The following is a 20619-nucleotide window of genomic DNA, read 5'->3' as shown; positions in this document are numbered from 1 at the left end:
CCATGCACTCCAAATTGACACCATCAAGATCAATCCATTGACGGTCCAAGCCCAGAAGGGATATATAGTCTATCCAGAGAGGTTGAGGCCTGCTACACCGAGTCTCTTTTTTTTTATTTTTACAGTTGGAAAAACCCCTAACATCCTGATCAGATGCCTGAATCACCTCAGATGACTCATGTTGATGCCTAGGAGCTCTGCTCTGATGTCCTCACCTTATCTCAAAGGTTAAGTCCAGCCACCCCAGAGTGAAAGCTAATTTCAGTCGCTCTTATCAGGCATCTCGTTCTTTTTGGGCATCGAAAGATTGCAGATGAACTGAGAAAACGAAAGCTTAGCTCTTTTTGTTTCAGCTCTTTTTTTTTAAACCACCAAAGAGCGGAGGAGCAGCAGAGAAGGGAATTGCGATCCGCGTCTGCATCTTTTTCTCTGTCCTAATACAAATCATCAGTTTCGATTCTACTCATCAGTTGGTGTTTCAGCATGAAACCACACACCTTTCAGCAGTTTTCTTCAGAAGAGAAGCTTTAACATTTCTGCTTAGCTAATTTAGAGGCGGGTATAAATGTGAATTTTTAGGGCGGCTCTGACGTTTTCAACCTATAAACAAAATCCCACAGCTACCTTTTTTGTGTCGTCGAAAGTGCTCCAGCTGCCTCTGCTGCTGCCTCCGTAACGTGTTCACCACGGCGATGGCCAGACGGAGGGCTTCTCTGGGGTAACCGTGTGAGCGCAGGGCGTCCACCCGAGCGCAGGCCGTAGGGACGTGTTCTGAGGAAAAGACAAGTCCCACCTTAATAATCCGGCTCCTGCTGTCTGATGGTCGGAGCCCAATTTCAGTGTTTAAATAAGTCATTTGAAACCTACATATATATGCAGACTCACCATGCCACAGAGGCCAGCCGCGTGAGTCGAAGAGGGAGCCCTCCTGGTTGTCATGGTAACAGTAGTTGGCATAGAGGTCACTGGCGATGATGTGTTGGAGGTGTCGGTCCTGCCAGTGCAGGTCGCAGGCCTCGATGGCTCGCGTGAACACGGTCCGGTGGGGACGCATCTCTGCAGAGGAAGGAGACGGTTTGAGCTCAAACGTCTTCAAAACTGCTTTAAAATCTGCTTATTTATGCAGTTATGCATTTATCAATTTCTAGGGAGAATGGCTAAATTTGTATGAGCATAAAATAAAATCTAAATAAAATACCATGTTGACGGATTAGTTTTTCAGCAGTCACTCCTGGACAGGATATTTGTGATTTTGGCAATATTTTGAGGGTGAAAGAAGAAAACCTCAGAGATCTCTTTAATATGGGATTTAAATGAGTTGGACTGCATGTGTGGTTGAACTGAATTGACGCTTCATAAATAAACTGAATTAAATTTAATAACCTGGTTGATTAATTTAAACTAAGGCTGAACGATAACTCCTTTAATTTCAATGGAAAGTTTCCCTTTCCACTGAACAAAAAGTGATCATTTTCAAATGTGTACCAATCTTGTGACAATGTGACACATGAGATTTCTAACCTTGGTTACCGTGAGCGCCTTGGGGCAGTGAGTGGGTGAGGTTGGGCAGCTCGTTGACGTGGTTGCCGTCCTCCCAGGGGCAGACGTCCACGCTGTTCCACCGGCGCAGCTGCCGCAGCCACGACAACTTCTGCTCGGGCTTGCAGTGGGGGTTCAGCACGATGCACATCCACAGGGCGCCTGCACATGCAGCGAACGCACAGACTTAATCTAGTGTATATGAGGATGATGTCGGCATAAGTGGGAAAGCGTGTCTTTTGAGCTTTAAAAAGCAGCTACTATCGTGTAAGGTCAAAAACTTAAAGCAGTATTTTTTTATTTTATTTTATTTTTTTTTTGCTTTTCAGGAAAAAAAAACAAAAAAAATAACAGTGGATCTGATCCCTTAGAACTCTTTCTCTTTGCTGCCGCCATTTTCTGCTCAGACAGAACGAGACTTATCCAGAGGCAACGCTGCCTGCACACACATCATTTTGGAATACATTGGAACAAACAGAATGTGAAAAACGGCACAGTCTCAGGGGAAGCGAGAACATTCAGGGATTTTACTCTCAAGAGTGCTGGAGATGCATACGCTTCTACGGTGAGTGTGTGATTTTGATACAGATGTGCGGGTGAACAGACAGAAACATTTTGGGGAGGAAAACCCGAAACAAGGGCAAAGAGAAGGGATGTGAAGGCTGAAACCGACGGAACAGTATGTGCAGACTATGGCGACAGAAGAGCACAAAAAACAAGAGTGGAAATGATTTGCAACACAAAAAAAAAGAAAAAAAAATATATATATATATCTCAGGGAGACATGGGCAAGGACAAGTGGTTGTGGCTCAGCTGAGACTCAAAAGAAGAGAAAGACAAAAGCGGGGATAGCAGTGCCGAGAGGCAGTATTCACACATCAGGTGGAGTGATAAGGACTCTGCAAGAAAGGTTTGAAGTGCGGACTTCAAAGAGTCCAAAAATACGTGGGACTGAAACAGACGAGATCACTGCGCTGTCTTCACAGAGTGTAGAGGAGGACAAACACCGTCTTCATCATCGACGGCGACAACAACAGCAACGCCAGGGGAGAGCAGCAATGATGGGAGATGCTGCGGCTGCCGTCCCGCTGACGGGCTTGCGGGGTTCAAACCGTGTCGGCGTTTGCCGAGCGGCTCTCTGTCACATCTACCACTAATATAAGGAGAGATGTTTGAAAACACTGCAGAGGTGAGGCTCTGTGTGCTGCATTAAACGGCTTTTAATTCAAGTAGATCTCGTCTAGAGCTGCCAGAGCTACAGTCACAGTGAGGGAGGGAGAGGAACCGGGCTGTCAGCGACGAGTCAGCGCATCGGAGACTGTGGGCTTTCTTGGACATAAAAGCACAAGAAAACAAACAGAAACAAAAACATGCCTCTGTGCCTTTGTGTCAACGTCTGGGTTCGATCACCCATCTTGCTAAATCTGTCAGTTCCTGTGTATACAGGGGGAGAGGTGTGTGTGTNCTGATACAGCTTCCTCAACAGATAATGACAGAAAAGATTACACTCTCCACAAGAGACATGTAGAGTGTTTCATAGCAACTTGCTGCAAATCTTGAAGCGCATATGCTTTCTCAAGAAGTAAACTATGTTCAGTCACTTCATGCAGATCCAGTTTGTTGTTCAGGTCAAAACCGAAGCATTTATGCTCCACCTCCTCCACCTCTTCTCTCATCATAGAAACAAGGTTTGACCCTGGTGTCTGCTAACTATGCTAAAAGTTAGCACTCCTATTGGTGCTAAGTTGAAGGACTAACCTGACACTATGGTTTTAAATTAATGAAACCTTTATATTATTAGTGAAACAGAAGGAATGTGAAATTCAATATTTTATTCACGAGGACCACTTCAGAATTAGAAACAAAACATTGAGAAGCCAAATCTGCACAAGAATATCAAACAGCCATTGTAGATTTTTTTTTTTTTTTTAAACAAAGTGGAATATTTTCTCTGTCTGTGAAACAAACAGAAATGTTCAACCTCTGGTATTCGTGAGCTGGATGTATGAAGACGGAAACAGTCCCTGGATACGCACATGTAATTAGACATTTCATAAACAGTCATGTAGGAGAATAGCAGGCAAAATTGTAAGGCTGCTGATGGCCAAAGTTTATTTATGGACACAAACAGGACGAACTATAAAGAAAATCTGTAGCAAAGAGGCTCAACTGAGATGATGAGAAAAAGCAGTCCAGATAGGTTTTACCTAAATCCTGAGGCCCTTTGGGTTTCTGCTCTGCATCACCATGACGACTGACCTCTTTACCTCATGCTGCGTTTCCCGCTCTGACTGTAAACAGCCTTCACTTTCACCATTCATCAAACGCACATCTATCAGCTACATGCGACACATCCGGTGGAAGACCGCGACTGTATACACAAACTCTTTCAAGGGGAGATTTTCAAGAAGGACCAAGTCGTACATGACCAAACACGGAATATCTTTCTTTTGTTTTGTTTTTTTTGTTTCTTTCAAAGTGTGCGCGATGATTAAAACGACAATTTGCCATCAGCATTTCATTCTAAGACTGAAAAGAGAGGCTGCACAGTGGCGCAGATGGTAGAGCTGTTGCCTTGCAGCAAGAAGGTTCTGGGTTCAATTCCCAGCCCTGATCCTTCTGCATGGAGTTTGCATGTTCTCCCTGTGCACGCATGGGCTTTCTCCGGGTACTCCGGTTTCCTCCCACAGTCCAAAAACATGACTGTCAGGTTAATTGGTCTCTCCAAATTGTCCCTAGGTGTGAGTGTGTGTCTCTGTGCAGACTGGCAACCTGTCCAGGGTGTACCTCGCCTCTCACCCGGAACCCTCCCGACCCCACACAAGGGTGTAAAGAAAATAGATGGATGGATTTAAAAGTAGAAGGACAACATATACAGCATAAGTGGTTATTTCAGCAGGAATGTGCAGAAACTGTTGTTCCCATAAGAATCAGATGATATTTCATCAGATATATAAATTAGCTTTGAAGTTAACATTAGGATGCAACAGTCTGTCAGTGAAGGGGCTTTCCAGTTCAAAAACAGCTTTATGCATGGAGACTCTCGGTGAATTGGAGAGCTCATTCAGTGGCAGGCTGCAGTTTTCTTTAACTTTGGTCCTTTATTTTTCTGCAAAGCACTTTTAAAGGACCTTGTTTATGAATGCTGCAAAACAAATAGACATACTACATGTAGAAGAGTAAAGGTGAATGAATACAAATGCATGGAATTAAATGCATGCATCATTTTTTTAAAGCCATAGTTCAGTGGCTATGCTTCTATGCAAGGCAGTGTATGTGTTTAGGATGAACTACAAATCTTGGCAAAGCGTTGATACATTCCTGGCAAACATGCAAAAGCACTCTGATTGTTCCATTTAATGCAGCAAATATTTGGCCAAAACTGGAACAAGATCAAATTATTTAAAATTAGTAAACATTTAAAGGCCTAAGATATTTGGCTTTAAAATTCTGGCAATTTGTAGTAAAAGTTCCCCCTGCTTACAGACCATGTATTATGCAGTAAAAATCCAGCACTATTAGATCTGGAAAACTTGCATCTCATTTGGACCTCTCCCACGATAACAGCAGGTCTCTTCTCTTTGGCTCACAAACAGTTAAGATGAGCACAGTCTGAAGAGGCAGTGACTTTTTTCTTCTGTTTCTCTGGCGGAAATCAAATTGTGGGCAGCCTGTGAACCAGCAGGCAGATCCTCTTTTCATTTATTTATTTATTTATTTTAATGCTGGTCACTCGCACCAAGCCATCGGCCGGCATATGCTGGTGTCACACCGACTAATTAACCTCATCCAAGACGCAGCAACACATACACACACACACACACACAGCGCTTTGAGTAAACCGCATACTATGCCAGTCCGACTTCTCATTTAAAAAGACAGTTACTTGTGGAGCAAGTGACAAATTTTAAAAAGCGAGGAGAGAGGGGGGAGGGAAAAACAATGTGAGGGAGGAAGAGCTCGACTCTTTTGTCTCCTCTTTTATCAATGATAGTATTATAATAGGGCCATTAAAAGAGACCTGGTTACTTTACCTCCTCCTCTATATTTAACTGTCCGCTGTCCCGTGGGAGCGGGGAGGTATATGCTATCACATTACACTACGCTACATTACACACATTCATTATGTGCTGAGTAGACACCTCTGGTTCCCAGGAGCACTCATAAGTGGCTGTATTATTCTAAATCGCCGGTTTCACACCGGAGGAGTGAGGATGGAGGAAGCAAGGGGACAAAAAGGAAAAGGTGAGGGGAAGTGGTGAGGATGGGGAGAGAGTGGCCGACTCACTAAAAGCAGGTTGGGAACTCTGGTTTGGAGGCAACCAGCTGGATAAAACACAGAGCCTGTCAGCCTGCTATAAGGAGGATGTTATTTTTCTATATACTAACATGTTTAGAAGTGTCTGTCATCCTTCTGCTATATTTCAAGACACTCACTTCCTTTTCCAGAGTTGCTAATTCCTCAGCTGCACAAAAGTCGCTAAATGACATCATAACATAATTTGCATAATGTTCAAATTTCATGCAAGTGCAATGATCTTTGCCAAGAGGTGGAGAATGGGAGGGATAATGTTCTTAAGAGTTTAAAAACTGCTTAAGACTTCAAAGTAAAAATGACCCAGAAGAAAAAGGTTAGCACTTTTTGAACACATTTATTTTGTGCCCTTTTTGGCTTTTTACTATATTTTCCTCTCTATGCTGGCTTTGTTTTTAACATGTTGCAGTAAAACGTCAGTGTTTTTTTTTTTGTTTTTTTTGTTCTATGTATTTTACAAAAATAGAAAATAACTGTCAATAGCAGTGTGGGAAAGTGAGGCAACTGCCTTGAAGGGATGAGCCAGCAGTGATTCAGGCGCTCCTTACGTGTGGAGAGGCGAACACCACCTGTCCGCTACCGCTGGGATGGACACGATTTGGCCGGCTGTGTGAGTCCCTGCTCATTGGGAGGAGCGAGTAGAACAACAACTGAATTTGCACTAACATCATAATCTCCAATCACACCAGAAAAGAGCGTTTTATTTCACACCAGTACCTTCACCGAGTCAGTCTGAAAGACCGTTAAAATGATCGCTTTTTCTCCCCCCTCCCCCACCATCCTGATCAGCTCAGCTTAGCTTCACAGAAAGACAAACATTACCCCTCCACACCCCACCTTCTCTCCCCCGTTGCCTCGACGTGTGTACTCGAGTATATGTGCGTGTGATTCCTCCTCATTACAGCTGCGCTAATTACACTCTCATTAATGTAATTAATATTCACGGATCCAGCTCCCACAAGTCACAACATCAAAACAGAGCAGCGCAGGGCGATTAGCGCGCGCGCGCGCGCATGCTCCGCACGCCGTCCACAGCTGAGAACACGCGGGAGCAAAACATGGAGAGATCAGACGCCCCTCTTGGACACGTTAGCCAAGAGGGGCGACCCTGGCTGAGCGTAGAACAGACGTGGAACCGGAGGAAAGGCTGCTCTGACTTGAGGCTTAAACATGGGGAGGGAGGTACCGCTGCATTTATCTTGGTCATAGCAAGGGTATTAGCACTGTACTAAGCAACTTTTCTCTTTCTATTTGATCAAACCTATTGGAACTAACAATGAATAAAAATTAAAAAAAAGAAATACATTTTTATACTATTTACACAAAAACAAAATATATGTGTTTTTTAATTTGGGTTTATGTACGTTTTGTTTTGATTATATTTTAAGTATTATTCACATTACGTTTTAAAAACCCCAGCGGGACCCTGTTTAAGGAGTTCACTCCAACTTTGAAGTCTTAATGAACCTTCACAGGGATTAACTTTATTTACAAGAAGACCTACCGCATGGCTCTCAGTGCAATTTTGTACGCCAGTTCGGCGTCATGAGGTAGCAGAGAGGTGAAGAGATAGCGAGCGAAGGTGTGCATGGGGACGCTCTCTCGATGGACGATCTCTCCGAGGCCAGAGTACGGACCAGCTGTGAAGAAGAACCGACATAACGCAACACGCTGGTGAACAAATGTGTTTGCGGCAAACCAAGACGAAAGGAATTTAAACTTTTCATGCTGATAAAAAAGACTGAGTCATGATTTCCTGTGGCATGCTGAGGAGTGACGCTCCCTTCCAGACAGGAAGCGGGGAGCCACGCGGCATTTAAACAAAACCGTGACGTCAAAACACATATGGTCGTGTGTGTGGATTTGGCCTTGTGCCCTCCTCCTTCCCTCCGCATCTTCCTACGCGCCCCCTCATCTCTGGTGGGTTATTTTAAACCCCCACGGGCCTCTAAGCCGCAGACCACATCACAGAGCGGCGCGGCTGCAGGCCTCCTGGGGCCCCCGCAGCGGCCTCAGACCCGAGCTGCTCTATTAGCGAAGGAGCCAGAGGTGGGTGGTCGTGCCGCGCCGGGGACGAGGCAGGGCTGGGATTTGGGTGGGGACTGCAGCCGAGTCTGACTCGGTCGGTTCCACCACCACCTCTGTCCCTCCTTCCTCTTCCCCACAACCCACTCGCTCTCTTCCAGCTCCAGCTCCTGTAAACGCTCACACGCTTTTGTGTGTACCGGCATATGTGTGCTGACACAATACCCCTGGCGTTGCTGTGTAAAGAGCTCATTTTGGTCTGGCCCAGGACGGCTCAGCCTCTATTTGCGCCACAAAATGAAAGGATAATAAATAGTGAGACAGAGTCAAATGTGTTTTTCCTGTTTTAGCAGGAATGCCTTGGCTCTCTGTGTGTGGGTAGGTTATGAAATGACAGGGAGGAGGCGTTGCTGTGTATATATTTGTGTGCATTTGTACCAGAGCGGACTGCAGGGAAATTTAGAGAAATAAAAATCAACAGACGGTAAAAGCCGAAAGAATCAATCTGTGGCTCTCCTTACCCTCGAGCAGAAACACAGCCTGTTTACGGAAGATTTTGACCAGAGAGTCATCCAGTTCCACTTCCTGCAGCTTGGCCAACAGCTGCTCCTCGTTGCGACACACCTTTTCCTGAGCGTACAGCCCGTCGGGCATCACCCGCTGCTGGCCCAGGCCGATCAGAGCCGTCTCCACCGCCAGCGCCATGTACGACTCGCCGTCTCCCAGCAGCCGCTGCACGGGCATCCGCTGAAGATCGGCTCGGCTCACGACGCTGGAGCAGTCTGCGAACACAACGCCGTGATGTCTGTGTCACTCTCTGGGGTTTTGGATGCTAGATGGCTCTAGTTTACATGAACATTCCCCGCAGATCCTACGAAAGCAGCTCTAAGTGGGCATGTGAAATGCATGTGAACACATTAGGAGGGAATCTGTGCTAACTGCTCCTCTTTAGTGTAGAGGGCTATTTCTGTTAGCAGAGGAGGCAACGAGGGACTGAACAACCACACGCGTAGGAAAGGAGAGTTTTAGTACCCAGAACAGAAAATATTACGACTGTATTGCTTATCATTTCTGTGATACTGTGATCCTTATAATAAGGATCTAAATTTATTACCTACCAACTGTCTATATTGTTTGTTCAATAAGAGTATCAACACATTTGAAAATATGAACAAATGCAGTCAGTGTGAGCAGTTTAGTGATAAAACTCACATCAATTTATGTGACTGGAGTCCTAAAGAACCATATTACAAACGGATATGTTTTTCGAGAGCAGTATTTGTGTTTGTGGAACTATGATTGCTGTGCCATGCAGTCGCAGCCAAGTTAGTAACAAATAGTTGTTATTGTCACAATGGCAGCACAAAATATTGTAATAACACATTAAGTCTGTATCGCCCATCCCTATTTGGTACATTTTAAAATAGAAAACCTCAATAGAAATCATACTTTTTTTTCGTAAAGCACATGGTCTTGTATATGCTTCCATAACAGCAGATCTATTATGGATCTATTGTGGAAACTAGTGTTTACTGCTGTTCATGTGACTCTTCAGTACCTGAGAGGTCTAAGCAGGTGTTGGAGCCTTCCTCACCCGCTCGTCCCGACTCCGTCAGGGTGCTGAACAGGGTGCCGATGGGATCCAGAGGGTGTCCCACCCAGCCCTCCATGTTTGTTATGGAGGTGTGGCCTTTATGGAGCAACTCTGTGAACAGATATTCAAGCAATTGTTGAATGACTGGGATTTATTTTATAAAGTGGTACAAGATCTACTTGGAAATCCATCCATGCACTCCAAATTGACACCATCAAGATCAATCCATTGACGGTCCAAGCCCAGAAGGGATATATAGTCTATCCAGAGAGGTTGAGGCCTGCTACACCGAGTCTCTTTTTTTTTATTTTTACAGTTGGAAAAACCCCTAACATCCTGATCAGATGCCTGAATCACCTCAGATGACTCATGTTGATGCCTAGGAGCTCTGCTCTGATGTCCTCACCTTATCTCAAAGGTTAAGTCCAGCCACCCCAGAGTGAAAGCTAATTTCAGTCGCTCTTATCAGGCATCTCGTTCTTTTTGGGCATCGAAAGATTGCAGATGAACTGAGAAAACGAAAGCTTAGCTCTTTTTGTTTCAGCTCTTTTTTTTTAAACCACCAAAGAGCGGAGGAGCAGCAGAGAAGGGAATTGCGATCCGCGTCTGCATCTTTTTCTCTGTCCTAATACAAATCATCAGTTTCGATTCTACTCATCAGTTGGTGTTTCAGCATGAAACCACACACCTTTCAGCAGTTTTCTTCAGAAGAGAAGCTTTAACATTTCTGCTTAGCTAATTTAGAGGCGGGTATAAATGTGAATTTTTAGGGCGGCTCTGACGTTTTCAACCTATAAACAAAATCCCACAGCTACCTTTTTTGTGTCGTCGAAAGTGCTCCAGCTGCCTCTGCTGCTGCCTCCGTAACGTGTTCACCACGGCGATGGCCAGACGGAGGGCTTCTCTGGGGTAACCGTGTGAGCGCAGGGCGTCCACCCGAGCGCAGGCCGTAGGGACGTGTTCTGAGGAAAAGACAAGTCCCACCTTAATAATCCGGCTCCTGCTGTCTGATGGTCGGAGCCCAATTTCAGTGTTTAAATAAGTCATTTGAAACCTACATATATATGCAGACTCACCATGCCACAGAGGCCAGCCGCGTGAGTCGAAGAGGGAGCCCTCCTGGTTGTCATGGTAACAGTAGTTGGCATAGAGGTCACTGGCGATGATGTGTTGGAGGTGTCGGTCCTGCCAGTGCAGGTCGCAGGCCTCGATGGCTCGCGTGAACACGGTCCGGTGGGGACGCATCTCTGCAGAGGAAGGAGACGGTTTGAGCTCAAACGTCTTCAAAACTGCTTTAAAATCTGCTTATTTATGCAGTTATGCATTTATCAATTTCTAGGGAGAATGGCTAAATTTGTATGAGCATAAAGTAAAATCTAAATAAAATACCACGTTGACGGACTAGTTTTTCAGCAATCACTCCTGGACAGGATATTTGTGATTTTGGCAATATTTTCAGAGTGAAAGACGAAAACCTCAGAGATCTCTTTAATATGGGATTTAAATGAGTTGGACTGCATGTGTGGTTGAACTGAATTGACGCTTCATAAATAAACTGAATTAAATTTAATAACCTGGTTGATTAATTTAAACTAAGGCTGAACGATAACTCCTTTAATTTCAATGGAAAGTTTCCCTTTCCACTGAACAAAAAGTGATCATTTTCAAATGTGTACCAATCTTGTGACAATGTGACACATGAGATTTCTAACCTTGGTTACCGTGAGCGCCTTGGGGCAGTGAGTGGGTGAGGTTGGGCAGCTCGTTGACGTGGTTGCCGTCCTCCCAGGGGCAGACGTCCACGCTGTTCCACCGGCGCAGCTGCCGCAGCCACGACAACTTCTGCTCGGGCTTGCAGTGGGGGTTCAGCACGATGCACATCCACAGGGCGCCTGCACATGCAGCGAACGCACAGACTTAATCTAGTGTATATGAGGATGATGTCGGCATAAGTGGGAAAGCGTGTCTTTTGAGCTTTAAAAAGCAGCTACTATCGTGTAAGGTCAAAAACTTAAAGCAGTATTTTTTTATTTTATTTTATTTTTTTTTTGCTTTTCAGGAAAAAAAAACAAAAAAAATAACAGTGGATCTGATCCCTTAGAACTCTTTCTCTTTGCTGCCGCCATTTTCTGCTCAGACAGAACGAGACTTATCCAGAGGCAACGCTGCCTGCACACACATCATTTTGGAATACATTGGAACAAACAGAATGTGAAAAACGGCACAGTCTCAGGGGAAGCGAGAACATTCAGGGATTTTACTCTCAAGAGTGCTGGAGATGCATACGCTTCTACGGTGAGTGTGTGATTTTGATACAGATGCGCGGGTGAACAGACAGAAACATTTTGGGGAGGAAAACCCGAAACAAGGGCAAAGAGAAGGGATGTGAAGGCTGAAACCGACGGAACAGTATGTGCAGACTATGGCGACAGAAGAGCACAAAAAACAAGAGTGGAAATGATTTGCAACACAAAAAAAAAGAAAAAAAAATATATATATATATCTCAGGGAGACATGGGCAAGGACAAGTGGTTGTGGCTCAGCTGAGACTCAAAAGAAGAGAAAGACAAAAGCGGGGATAGCAGTGCCGAGAGGCAGTATTCACACATCAGGTGGAGTGATAAGGACTCTGGAAGAAAGGTTTGAAGTGCGGACTTCAAAGAGTCCAAAAATACGTGGGACTGAAACAGACGAGATCACCGCGCTGTCTTCACAGAGTGTAGAGGAGGACAAACACCGTCTTCATCATCGACGGCGACAACAACAGCAACGCCAGGGGAGAGCAGCAATGATGGGAGATGCTGCGGCTGCCGTCCCGCTGACGGGCTTGCGGGGTTCAAACCGTGTCGGCGTTTGCCGAGCGGCTCTCTTTCACATCTACCACGAATATAAGGGGAGATGTTTGAAAACACTGCAGAGGTGAGGCTCTGTGTGCTGCATTAAACGGCTTTTAATTCAAGTAGATCTCGTCTAGAGCTGCCAGAGCTACAGTCACAGCGAGGGAGGGAGAGGAACCGGGCTGTCAGCGACGAGTCAGCGCATCGGAGACTGTGGGCTTTCTTGGACATAAAAGCACAAGAAAACAAACAGAAACAAAAACATGCCTCTGTGCCTTTGTGTCAACGTCTGGGTTCGATCACCCATCTTGCTAAATCTGTCAGTTCCTGTGTATACAGGGGGAGAGGTGTGTGTGTGTGTGTGTTGTTGTCGTCGTTGTCTCCCCCCCAACCCCCTCACCGAGCTCGTCCCAGAGCTGTCTGTACTTGTCGGTCATGGTGGTGCCCTGCTGTCTCCATAGCGCCAGCCGAGGGTCGGCCATGAACTGCTCTGTGATCAGTGTTAACATCCTCGCTCCGTTGGAGTCGCGCATCTTCAGCATCTCCCTCACCTACACAGGGAGGGACGGGACAGAAACACACACGCACGCACGCACGCACGCACGCACACACACACACACACAGTTTATACCAGGACATGCACAACAAGCAGCGGACATGATAGCTGAACATATTCATGCTTCAGCTACAATGACTAAATTTAGAATATGAAATTTAGAATATGAGGTTTCAGGGGAAACCTTACCCAAAGGTTCAATTAATCCTAATTTACTTTGAGTCTAGATGGGCTGGTATGAGATTATCATGGTGTGACGACATTGAAAAAATAGGTTATTATTGTATTTCAGCTAAAGGGGAGAGATACCACTGGAGGCCTGTTAGTTGTTATAAGAAGCATTAGACTGTTTTAATGCCACTAATTATTATGAAGCATTTTGTTTAATAAAATGTAAACAAAGCCAGACAAGTTATTTTTATTTATCCCTGTGCTATGCAAGCTTTGGAATGTTCCTTTCTAGATAGAAACATATTTCTTGGCTAAATTAGGTCAGTTAATTTTTATAACACAGATTCAAATGTAACCCAAAGACAGGTATATAAATAAAATTAAGAAAATGTATAGTCAATTTTCAACTAGTTGAAAGTCAAAAAAACAATGAAGTGTAGCTTCAGAATGAAAATACATCTTGGTAGGGGTATAAAGGATTTAGCTATTTTTATTGTTATATTGACACATACACAAACATTTTGTAAGAACACTTGAGAAATGTAATTTTTTTAACAGAATATTTAAAATTTTGAGTGTGATTGGCAATATTTTCAAACAGCCTATTTCAGACTTTTTTGAAAGGAGAAAAAAATTTAGCTGGTCTCTTTCAACCAGCTGACCGGCAGTGCTCAACAAGGAGGGGCTGTGTTGCTTCAGATAGCTGGAGAAATCTCCTGGTCAGTGATTTTCATGCGTGCATTATACCTGATGCACACATAAAACATGAATGTATGAAGCTTCATGTGTTAAAGAGTGTCACTTTTGTTTGCTCCTGCTCAGTAGTAAAAAAATGAGTGCTACTTTCTGTGTGTTTTTTTCCAGGCCCCACTTGTGAGGGAATTTATTAAATAACCTCACAGAGTGAAAAAAACAAACTTTGACTTAATTTTGGTTTTAATAGAAAATGTTGAAGTTGTTGAGGATTGCAACCAACCAATAAAAAAAAGTTTGCCAGTCTTGAATAAAATTTGCATCAAAGACATGCCAGCTTTCATGACCACCACCTGTCATGGTCAACTCAATAAATTATTCCACAAATTAAAAAAAAAAAGAAACTGTTCAACGGGTCTTGTGACGAAATTCTTCTCATTTTATGTAGCTTGGCTTTGCTCTGAAGTATTCATAAGAGCTCTCTAACCTTGTCCTTGCCTTTTCTTTTCTGCTTTACTTGAAATAAGCCTCAAACACCTTTTCAAATTTGCCTCAATAGTTGTTTTTTGTTGTTGTTGTGTTCTGGGTTTTTTTTTTTTTTTCTGCAATTTCTCAAAGAGTTTGTATATTCTTTAAAGCAAAAGATCACAGAAAAAAGGTGTGGGATTAAAAAAAAAGGAGAGAGAGAATGGATTCCTGACTTTTGCTACCCACTTATTTGTTTGGGGAGGATGCTGTTGAATTACAAGTGTGCAGACGCAGCTCTGTGTGGGCGCTTAAGGATCTGTGCAAGGTGGCTGAGAAAACGTGCCTGTCATTGTGTGCATGTGTGTGTGTGTGTGTGTGTGTGTGTGTGTGTGTGTGTGTGTGTTATATTAAAGAAGATAACTGGCTTCAAAGTGCATGGAGCTGAGAGACATTCTAAAAGCCAGGCGAGCTGGATGATAATGGCCTTGGCTTGCGGTCTTTACATAGCACACAATGCATTAATGCTGGCCTTGCTCAGCCACTGTAATAGCAGGCAACTGAGTGAGGCAAACATCTCTCATGTAAGCGTTTAATATACGGTGTGTAGTGCAAGGCTTCCCACTTTCTATACCTCGTTTTTTTCTCCCTTTATCTTCTGTTCCCTCACTCCTACAATTAGCCTGAGCTAAGACACGGTCTGCCCTTTAATGTATGTGCATTATGTGCTTTCTTTTATTCCCATTTCTTGAGGGAGTAAAGGATGATGCAAATGCACAAGAGAGTGGGAGAAAATATCTATTGAAAGGACCTGAGAAAGCTCAAAGGGAGGGACGTCGTGAACCTACACAGGCTGTGTGTGAGTGTGTTTTCTGCTCTGATTCTGGATGAATCAACGTGAACGCGGTTCCAACCTTGCTAAAGAGCAGGTTGAGCTGCTTTCCTGAGCCGTGGTAGCCTCCCTGGGACAGGAAGAGCTTGACTTGTTCCTGAACCTGCTCCTCGTCCAGGTGCCAGCAGTTCTCGTCATCCACGCTGGCTCCAGCTGTAGGGTCCGGGGCCCCTGTACGGGCAAAAAAAAACAAAAAAACATACACTCTTAAAGCACATAGCACTTGGATTTCCCCCACAGCCTTTTGTTTTGATGACAAATATAGCTTCAGATGTGGGGAGCGAGTTATTTCACACCATGGTAGGATATGTGTTGTTTATTTTGTGTTTGATCTTAAAGACAAAAAAAACAAACAAAACAAAAACAACCTAGAAACAAAAGGTTTTCCTGAATGTACTGTACTTCACCAGCATTGATCCCTATGATCTCTATGATCATGCCATCCCTGGTGAAGATGTGTAAAACCAGTAAAAATATATTTTTGGTGATGTCAAGCTTATTCATTTCTTTAGAATTTATTTAATCAATTTATAAAACAATGCAACACTCATAAAAAACAAACAAACAAAAAACAACAACATTATCCTAGCCAAAAGTACTCTGTCTGAAGTCTAATTCACAACCTTGGTGAGTTTTAAAATTACAAATAAAAAGAAACATATTTAATACAAGAAGTACAACACAAGTTAAGAATAACACAAACATGTATTCATCTGATTTAAAATTACAGCAGCATAAAATAATTCATAAAACTGTTAACTGTTGCTTGAGTGTCTCTGTTTAAGCCATTTTGTTCACCTGGGATCCTCCTTTCTGCTGCACTTCTCCAGCAGCAACCTGAATGTTTTTGCCTCCCTTAGCATTTTGTCCATGGTTGACTGTCACAAATCTGGTTGTTTTAAAACAACCTACTTGTTTTCTGTTTCTTTGTCTTTCCCATTTTGAAGAGTAAGTGAAAGAAGTGGGACTCTTTGTCATCTCACATTTACAACCCAGAGAAACAGGAAGTCATTTATTAGAAGGCTACTTGATTCTCTGTCCACTTAAAAAAGAAGTAAATAATGATCAATGATGAGAATGGTTCATCTATATTTATTTCAAAGGAATGTTTAGGGGCACCAATAAATATAGTGCTGGCATTCTTGTAAAAAAAAAAAAAAAAAAGACAAACTAGCATGGGACCTTTTCTTATTTGATTTGATTTTTTTTTACAATGCACTCATTTTAAGAGTTTAATTTTTCTAATTTTATTGAAAATATGTTTCATTCGCTGACTGGACTTTAGTCTGGCAGCTTCCAAGAGCAAAGTGTTGGTAGTTTCCTCTATGTGACTTTGCAGAATGCTAATAAAGTGTTTTGTTTAAGAAGTTAACATGTACAATGCTAGATTGTAGATATTGAAGCAATTAAAAGCACGTACTGCAAGGCATCATGTGGGATCCTGCATTTTCTTCTGACGCTGAGAAGACAGATTGTTTCTAGCTTGCAGAATGCATTTGAACTAAACAATCTCCTAATCCCTTGCACATGTGTGACAGGGCAGCTCTGGACCCTGACAGAAACTGATTCTCCAGACTGTGAAAATGCCTTTGGTTTGCATTTGCAGAGATTTTCTCAGAAGGTTAAAAGGTTTCTTTGGTCTCACTGATCTCTTTGCTCATGTTGTCTCTTCCTCTCACAACTCTTTTCTTTGTGGCCCCCTCCCTCGGTTTCCTCATATTTCCTTCCTCCAAGTCAGTTTCCTGTGTCTTTATTTCTGATGTCTCTTTTTTCTCGTCAGAGCTACTCAGCAGTAGCTCATCTTCTTTCTTAGTAGTCTTATGTTTCCTGCCCCTGTGGGTTTCTCTTTCTGTCTTTTGCTTTGCTTTTTATTTTCCTCATCTTCCTCTAAGACCTAAATTGGTCTACAGTGTTGATTACAGTCTCTGCTCTGCTACATGGATCTGATTAATAAGTAACATTGATCCTGACACACTTTACCTTCATCAGACAATCAATATCTATGACTGTAGGGGCAGGAAGGTACAAGTCAACAGCAGATGGGCACGTTATCCTAACCATCCTCTAACACACGCTGGTTTCCTCACCGTGAACCTGGTTGATCTCAGAGTTCTGCGACAGGATCTCGTCGGCCAGCTTCTGCGCCGTGGGCAACACCTCGGTGTGGTGGACCGATATCAGGTACTGGACGAACTTCTGCAGCTGGTCTCTGCTCATCTGGAACAGCGTTTCCGAGATGGGCAGGTGCAGCTTGACCTGCTCAGGCTTGCGCACCCTGTAAAGTGACAGCGCCACGACGTGGGCGCAGTAGAAGATGTCCTTGTTGCCGCAGGTGCACGTCACGGCGGTGATCTTGCAGCGGTCGAAGCTGACGCTGACGCTGCAGACGAGCTCCGGGGACGAGGGCGTGGCGGGATCTGTCACCGTGCCGCTCAGGTGGAAACCTGGAGAAGAATCGGAAAAGGGAGAGGAACTGTTATAGATTTTTTTTTTCAATAGATCGGGGTTGTTATTATTATTATTGTTATTATTAGAAGTGATTTCCAGGACTAGTTTCTACTACTACTACTGCCGTTGCTCCGTGAACCAATCATTTCTAAGCAGAAGCTCGATAATGTCAGGAGCTCTGTGTCCACACAGCATCCAGAATCAGTTACCTGCAAATTTAATCGCTTGATCAACTCAATGAACGTGTCCTTTTTTAAGTGACATTATTGAAGACCAAAGACTCTCAGGATGTTAATACAGGTGCAGGTGAGCAATGTAGAACGTGGTCCCCAACCTTTTTATTACCGCGGACCGGTCAAGACTTCGAAAATTTTGGTGCGGCCTGGGGGGTTAATGGGGGGAGGGGAGGGCTGAACAGTCAGATTAGGCTTCTGCATGTTGGTGTTCCCGCTAAGTCCTGAATATACCCAATTTGGATTGTCTTGGCCTTTCTATCGCAGCCTGCGGGGTTTCCCCTGACTAGGAACAAGAATACAACCTGTTGAATGTGATGGATAGCCAATCAGAAAGCGCGGTGACGTAAGAACAGAGGGGAATCCCAAACAGCTCACATATCGCAACTGTGAGCCAGGTGGTTATCGGAGATGATATGTGGAAATGTTTATTATTATATGTAAAGGTCATTATTATATATGTTTATTCAGTTAAAAGTGTTAACTATGAAAAAACATAGTCGCCTCCAAATCATAGTGCAGCAAATAGAGCCCTGCTCCCGTCTCTTTTATCCACCGCCTTTTCTTTTTGTTACGTCTTTTATCTCTTAAAATGACTCCACAAACTATCACTATTGCTTCTACATCGTCATTCGTGTTTGGTTATTCTAAATTCCCGTATGCGATGTTGGGGGTTTTGTGGATTTTCTTCTGGAATCGCGATGTTCGTGACTGGAATCGGTTCGTGTTGCTCCTGCCGTGAGACACGAACCGATCGAACCTGTTGTATTTTTATCAGCTCTGTGATCACAGAGGTTTGGAGAATCGGCCAACAATTCTTAAATCTTGCTGTCAAAACCAGACTTAAGACTCACAAGCTCTACTCGTCTCCTCTCGACCACTGCCCAAACGCTCTCTGACTCTGGTCGCTATGGTAACGTTTACATATCCCTTCAAAATAAGATACACATGCGCCACAAAAACGAACATTTTACTTTCGTGAAAATTTTAACTCACGATAATGACTAACGGGAGCCCTGAGCTTGTTTCTCTGCAACGAGACGGTCCCATCAGGGAGCGATGGGAGACAATGACACCCGAAGTGTTGCTCATATCCACAGCCTGCTTGGTCTCTACGTGGCGAAGCAGTTTGAAGCTTCATTGCCTCATTAGCAGCCGGTCGCCGCATGTTACGCAGAGCGGCTTGTAATGTGGGACTCACCTACCGGTCCGGGATAAATCCATCCTCCTGTCTCTTCTCTGAGCCTTTTCCCCTTTGCAAAGAAACTTTCCAAAGACATCTGATCTGTTTCTTACTCATTTTGCTGCTTGTGGGCTCAGTGTTGGCGCGCAAGTAACCGAGAGAATCCGGTTAAAGGATTTTCAAAATAAAAGATCCTCCAGACTCAAATAATACATAAAACGGAAATATTTAATTATTTCTTGCGCGGCCCGGTACCAATTGGTCCACGGACCGGTACCGGTCCACGGACCGGGGATTGGGGACCACTGATGTAGAATACACTGAAAAGTTATGACATACAGAGTTCTATAATTCAGGTCTTTATTTTGATTCATTCTGATGATTAATGGCCAAAACATCCATCCATTTTCTTTACACCTTGTCCCTCAGTGGGGTCGGGAGGGTTGCTGGTGCCTATCTCCAGCTATCGTTCCGGGCGAGAGGCAGGGTACACCCTGGACAGGTCGCCAGTCGCAGGGCAACACGGAGACAAACAACCATGCACTCACATCTGGGGCAATTTGGAGAGGCCAATTAACCTGATAGTCATGTTTTTGGACTGTGGGAGGAAACTGGAGTACCTGGAGAAAACCCACGCATGCACAGGGAGAACATGCAAACTCCATGCAGAAAGACCGGGGCTGGGAATCGAACCCAGAACCTTCTTGCTGCAAGGCAACAGCTCGGCCAAAACATTTTATAAGAAAATTATAATGTTGCATAAATTACCGATTTTTAAGACATACATTGTTGTGAAGATATTAAAGCATATGACATACGGACTGCTGGCTGTCCGGATGTTCAGCAGACAGTTATTTACACTCTCTCCAACAGGAGCCTATCACTAAAGGGTGTTGCTAAAGAAGCTGACTTTTCTCAAACTGCTACATCCTAAGACCTGGGTGGAAAGTTAGATGGAAGAAAAAAGTTCACAAGCAGCAAGTTTGACTGTAGTGTTAAGGTGATTGTGTAGTAAAGCCATTCAAAAGTTTGGGGATATTTACAAAGTGTGGACTGAGCTGTAATCAGAGCTTCAAAAGCCACCACACACATTTGTATCCCATGAATTTTTTGTGCTAAACAACTCCTAAACCAGAGACATCAGCAACATATCATTTGGGGGGAAAAAAAGAAAAAAGAAAAGGACTTTGCTCAGTGGTCCAATGTCTTGTTTTCAGCTTAGTCTAATGTCTGCAATTCATTTGGAAACTATCAGTTGCTTGAGCCTGGAAGAAAAATTAAGAGGCACACAGTCTGAGTTGCATTAGACTCAATGTGAATTTTCCACAATCGGTAATGATTGTGGACCAACATCTCCTGATGTTGGTCCATTGTGTTTTATCAAGATCTGTGCCCATTAATCACAACTTGACAAAATGCACCCTCTTAGTTCATCTTCTGAACTAATAGCTCGACGTTTTGTTAATATTCAAGTTATAATACGGTGCACCTGTATATGACAATCAAGATTAATCTGACAGAAATCCACCCAGATGGATGAAACTTCTGATGAACGACAAGTGGAATTGAGAAAAGAAGCGAAGCGGTGAGCACAAGCCTGGAATCAGCATGAATTATACAGACTCTTGTTCGAAAATATTGTTTGATCTCATTTTGACTGCGTTATCC

At 43.7% G+C, this 20619-nt stretch overlaps 1 protein-coding gene across 2 annotated transcripts in view; it reads right to left on the bottom strand.

Annotated features, from left to right (window-relative positions):
* The window catches only part of LOC103135440 (zinc finger SWIM domain-containing protein 6-like), a 70380-nt gene that overhangs the window by 12462 nt on the left and 37299 nt on the right, over positions 1-20619 (bottom strand). Inside the window, exons 2-9 of one of the 2 annotated variants that reach the window (XM_007548161.2) lie at positions 17175-17531; positions 15110-15258; positions 12711-12861; positions 11186-11365; positions 10550-10720; positions 10289-10435; positions 9438-9584; positions 3807-3841 (exon numbers count right to left, since the gene is read on the bottom strand). In XM_007548161.2, the coding sequence (XP_007548223.1) occupies positions 3807-3841; positions 9438-9584; positions 10289-10435; positions 10550-10720; positions 11186-11365; positions 12711-12861; positions 15110-15258; positions 17175-17531 (1337 nt within the window). Of the gene's footprint in view, positions 1-624; positions 772-885; positions 1055-2509; positions 2518-3806; positions 3842-9437; positions 9585-10288; positions 10436-10549; positions 10721-11185; positions 11366-12710; positions 12862-15109; positions 15259-17174; positions 17532-20619 lie in introns of both variants that reach the window. The other variant, XM_007548162.2, reaches the window with a different exon arrangement.

The sequence above is a fragment of the Poecilia formosa genome, unplaced genomic scaffold, assembly GCF_000485575.1.
Source record: "Poecilia formosa unplaced genomic scaffold, Poecilia_formosa-5.1.2 Scaffold25, whole genome shotgun sequence".
In the NCBI taxonomy this organism is placed as follows: domain Eukaryota; kingdom Metazoa; phylum Chordata; class Actinopteri; order Cyprinodontiformes; family Poeciliidae; genus Poecilia; species Poecilia formosa.
The sequence above is the reverse complement of the archived record's forward strand: the minus strand, read 5'-3'. Positions and strand labels throughout refer to the sequence as shown.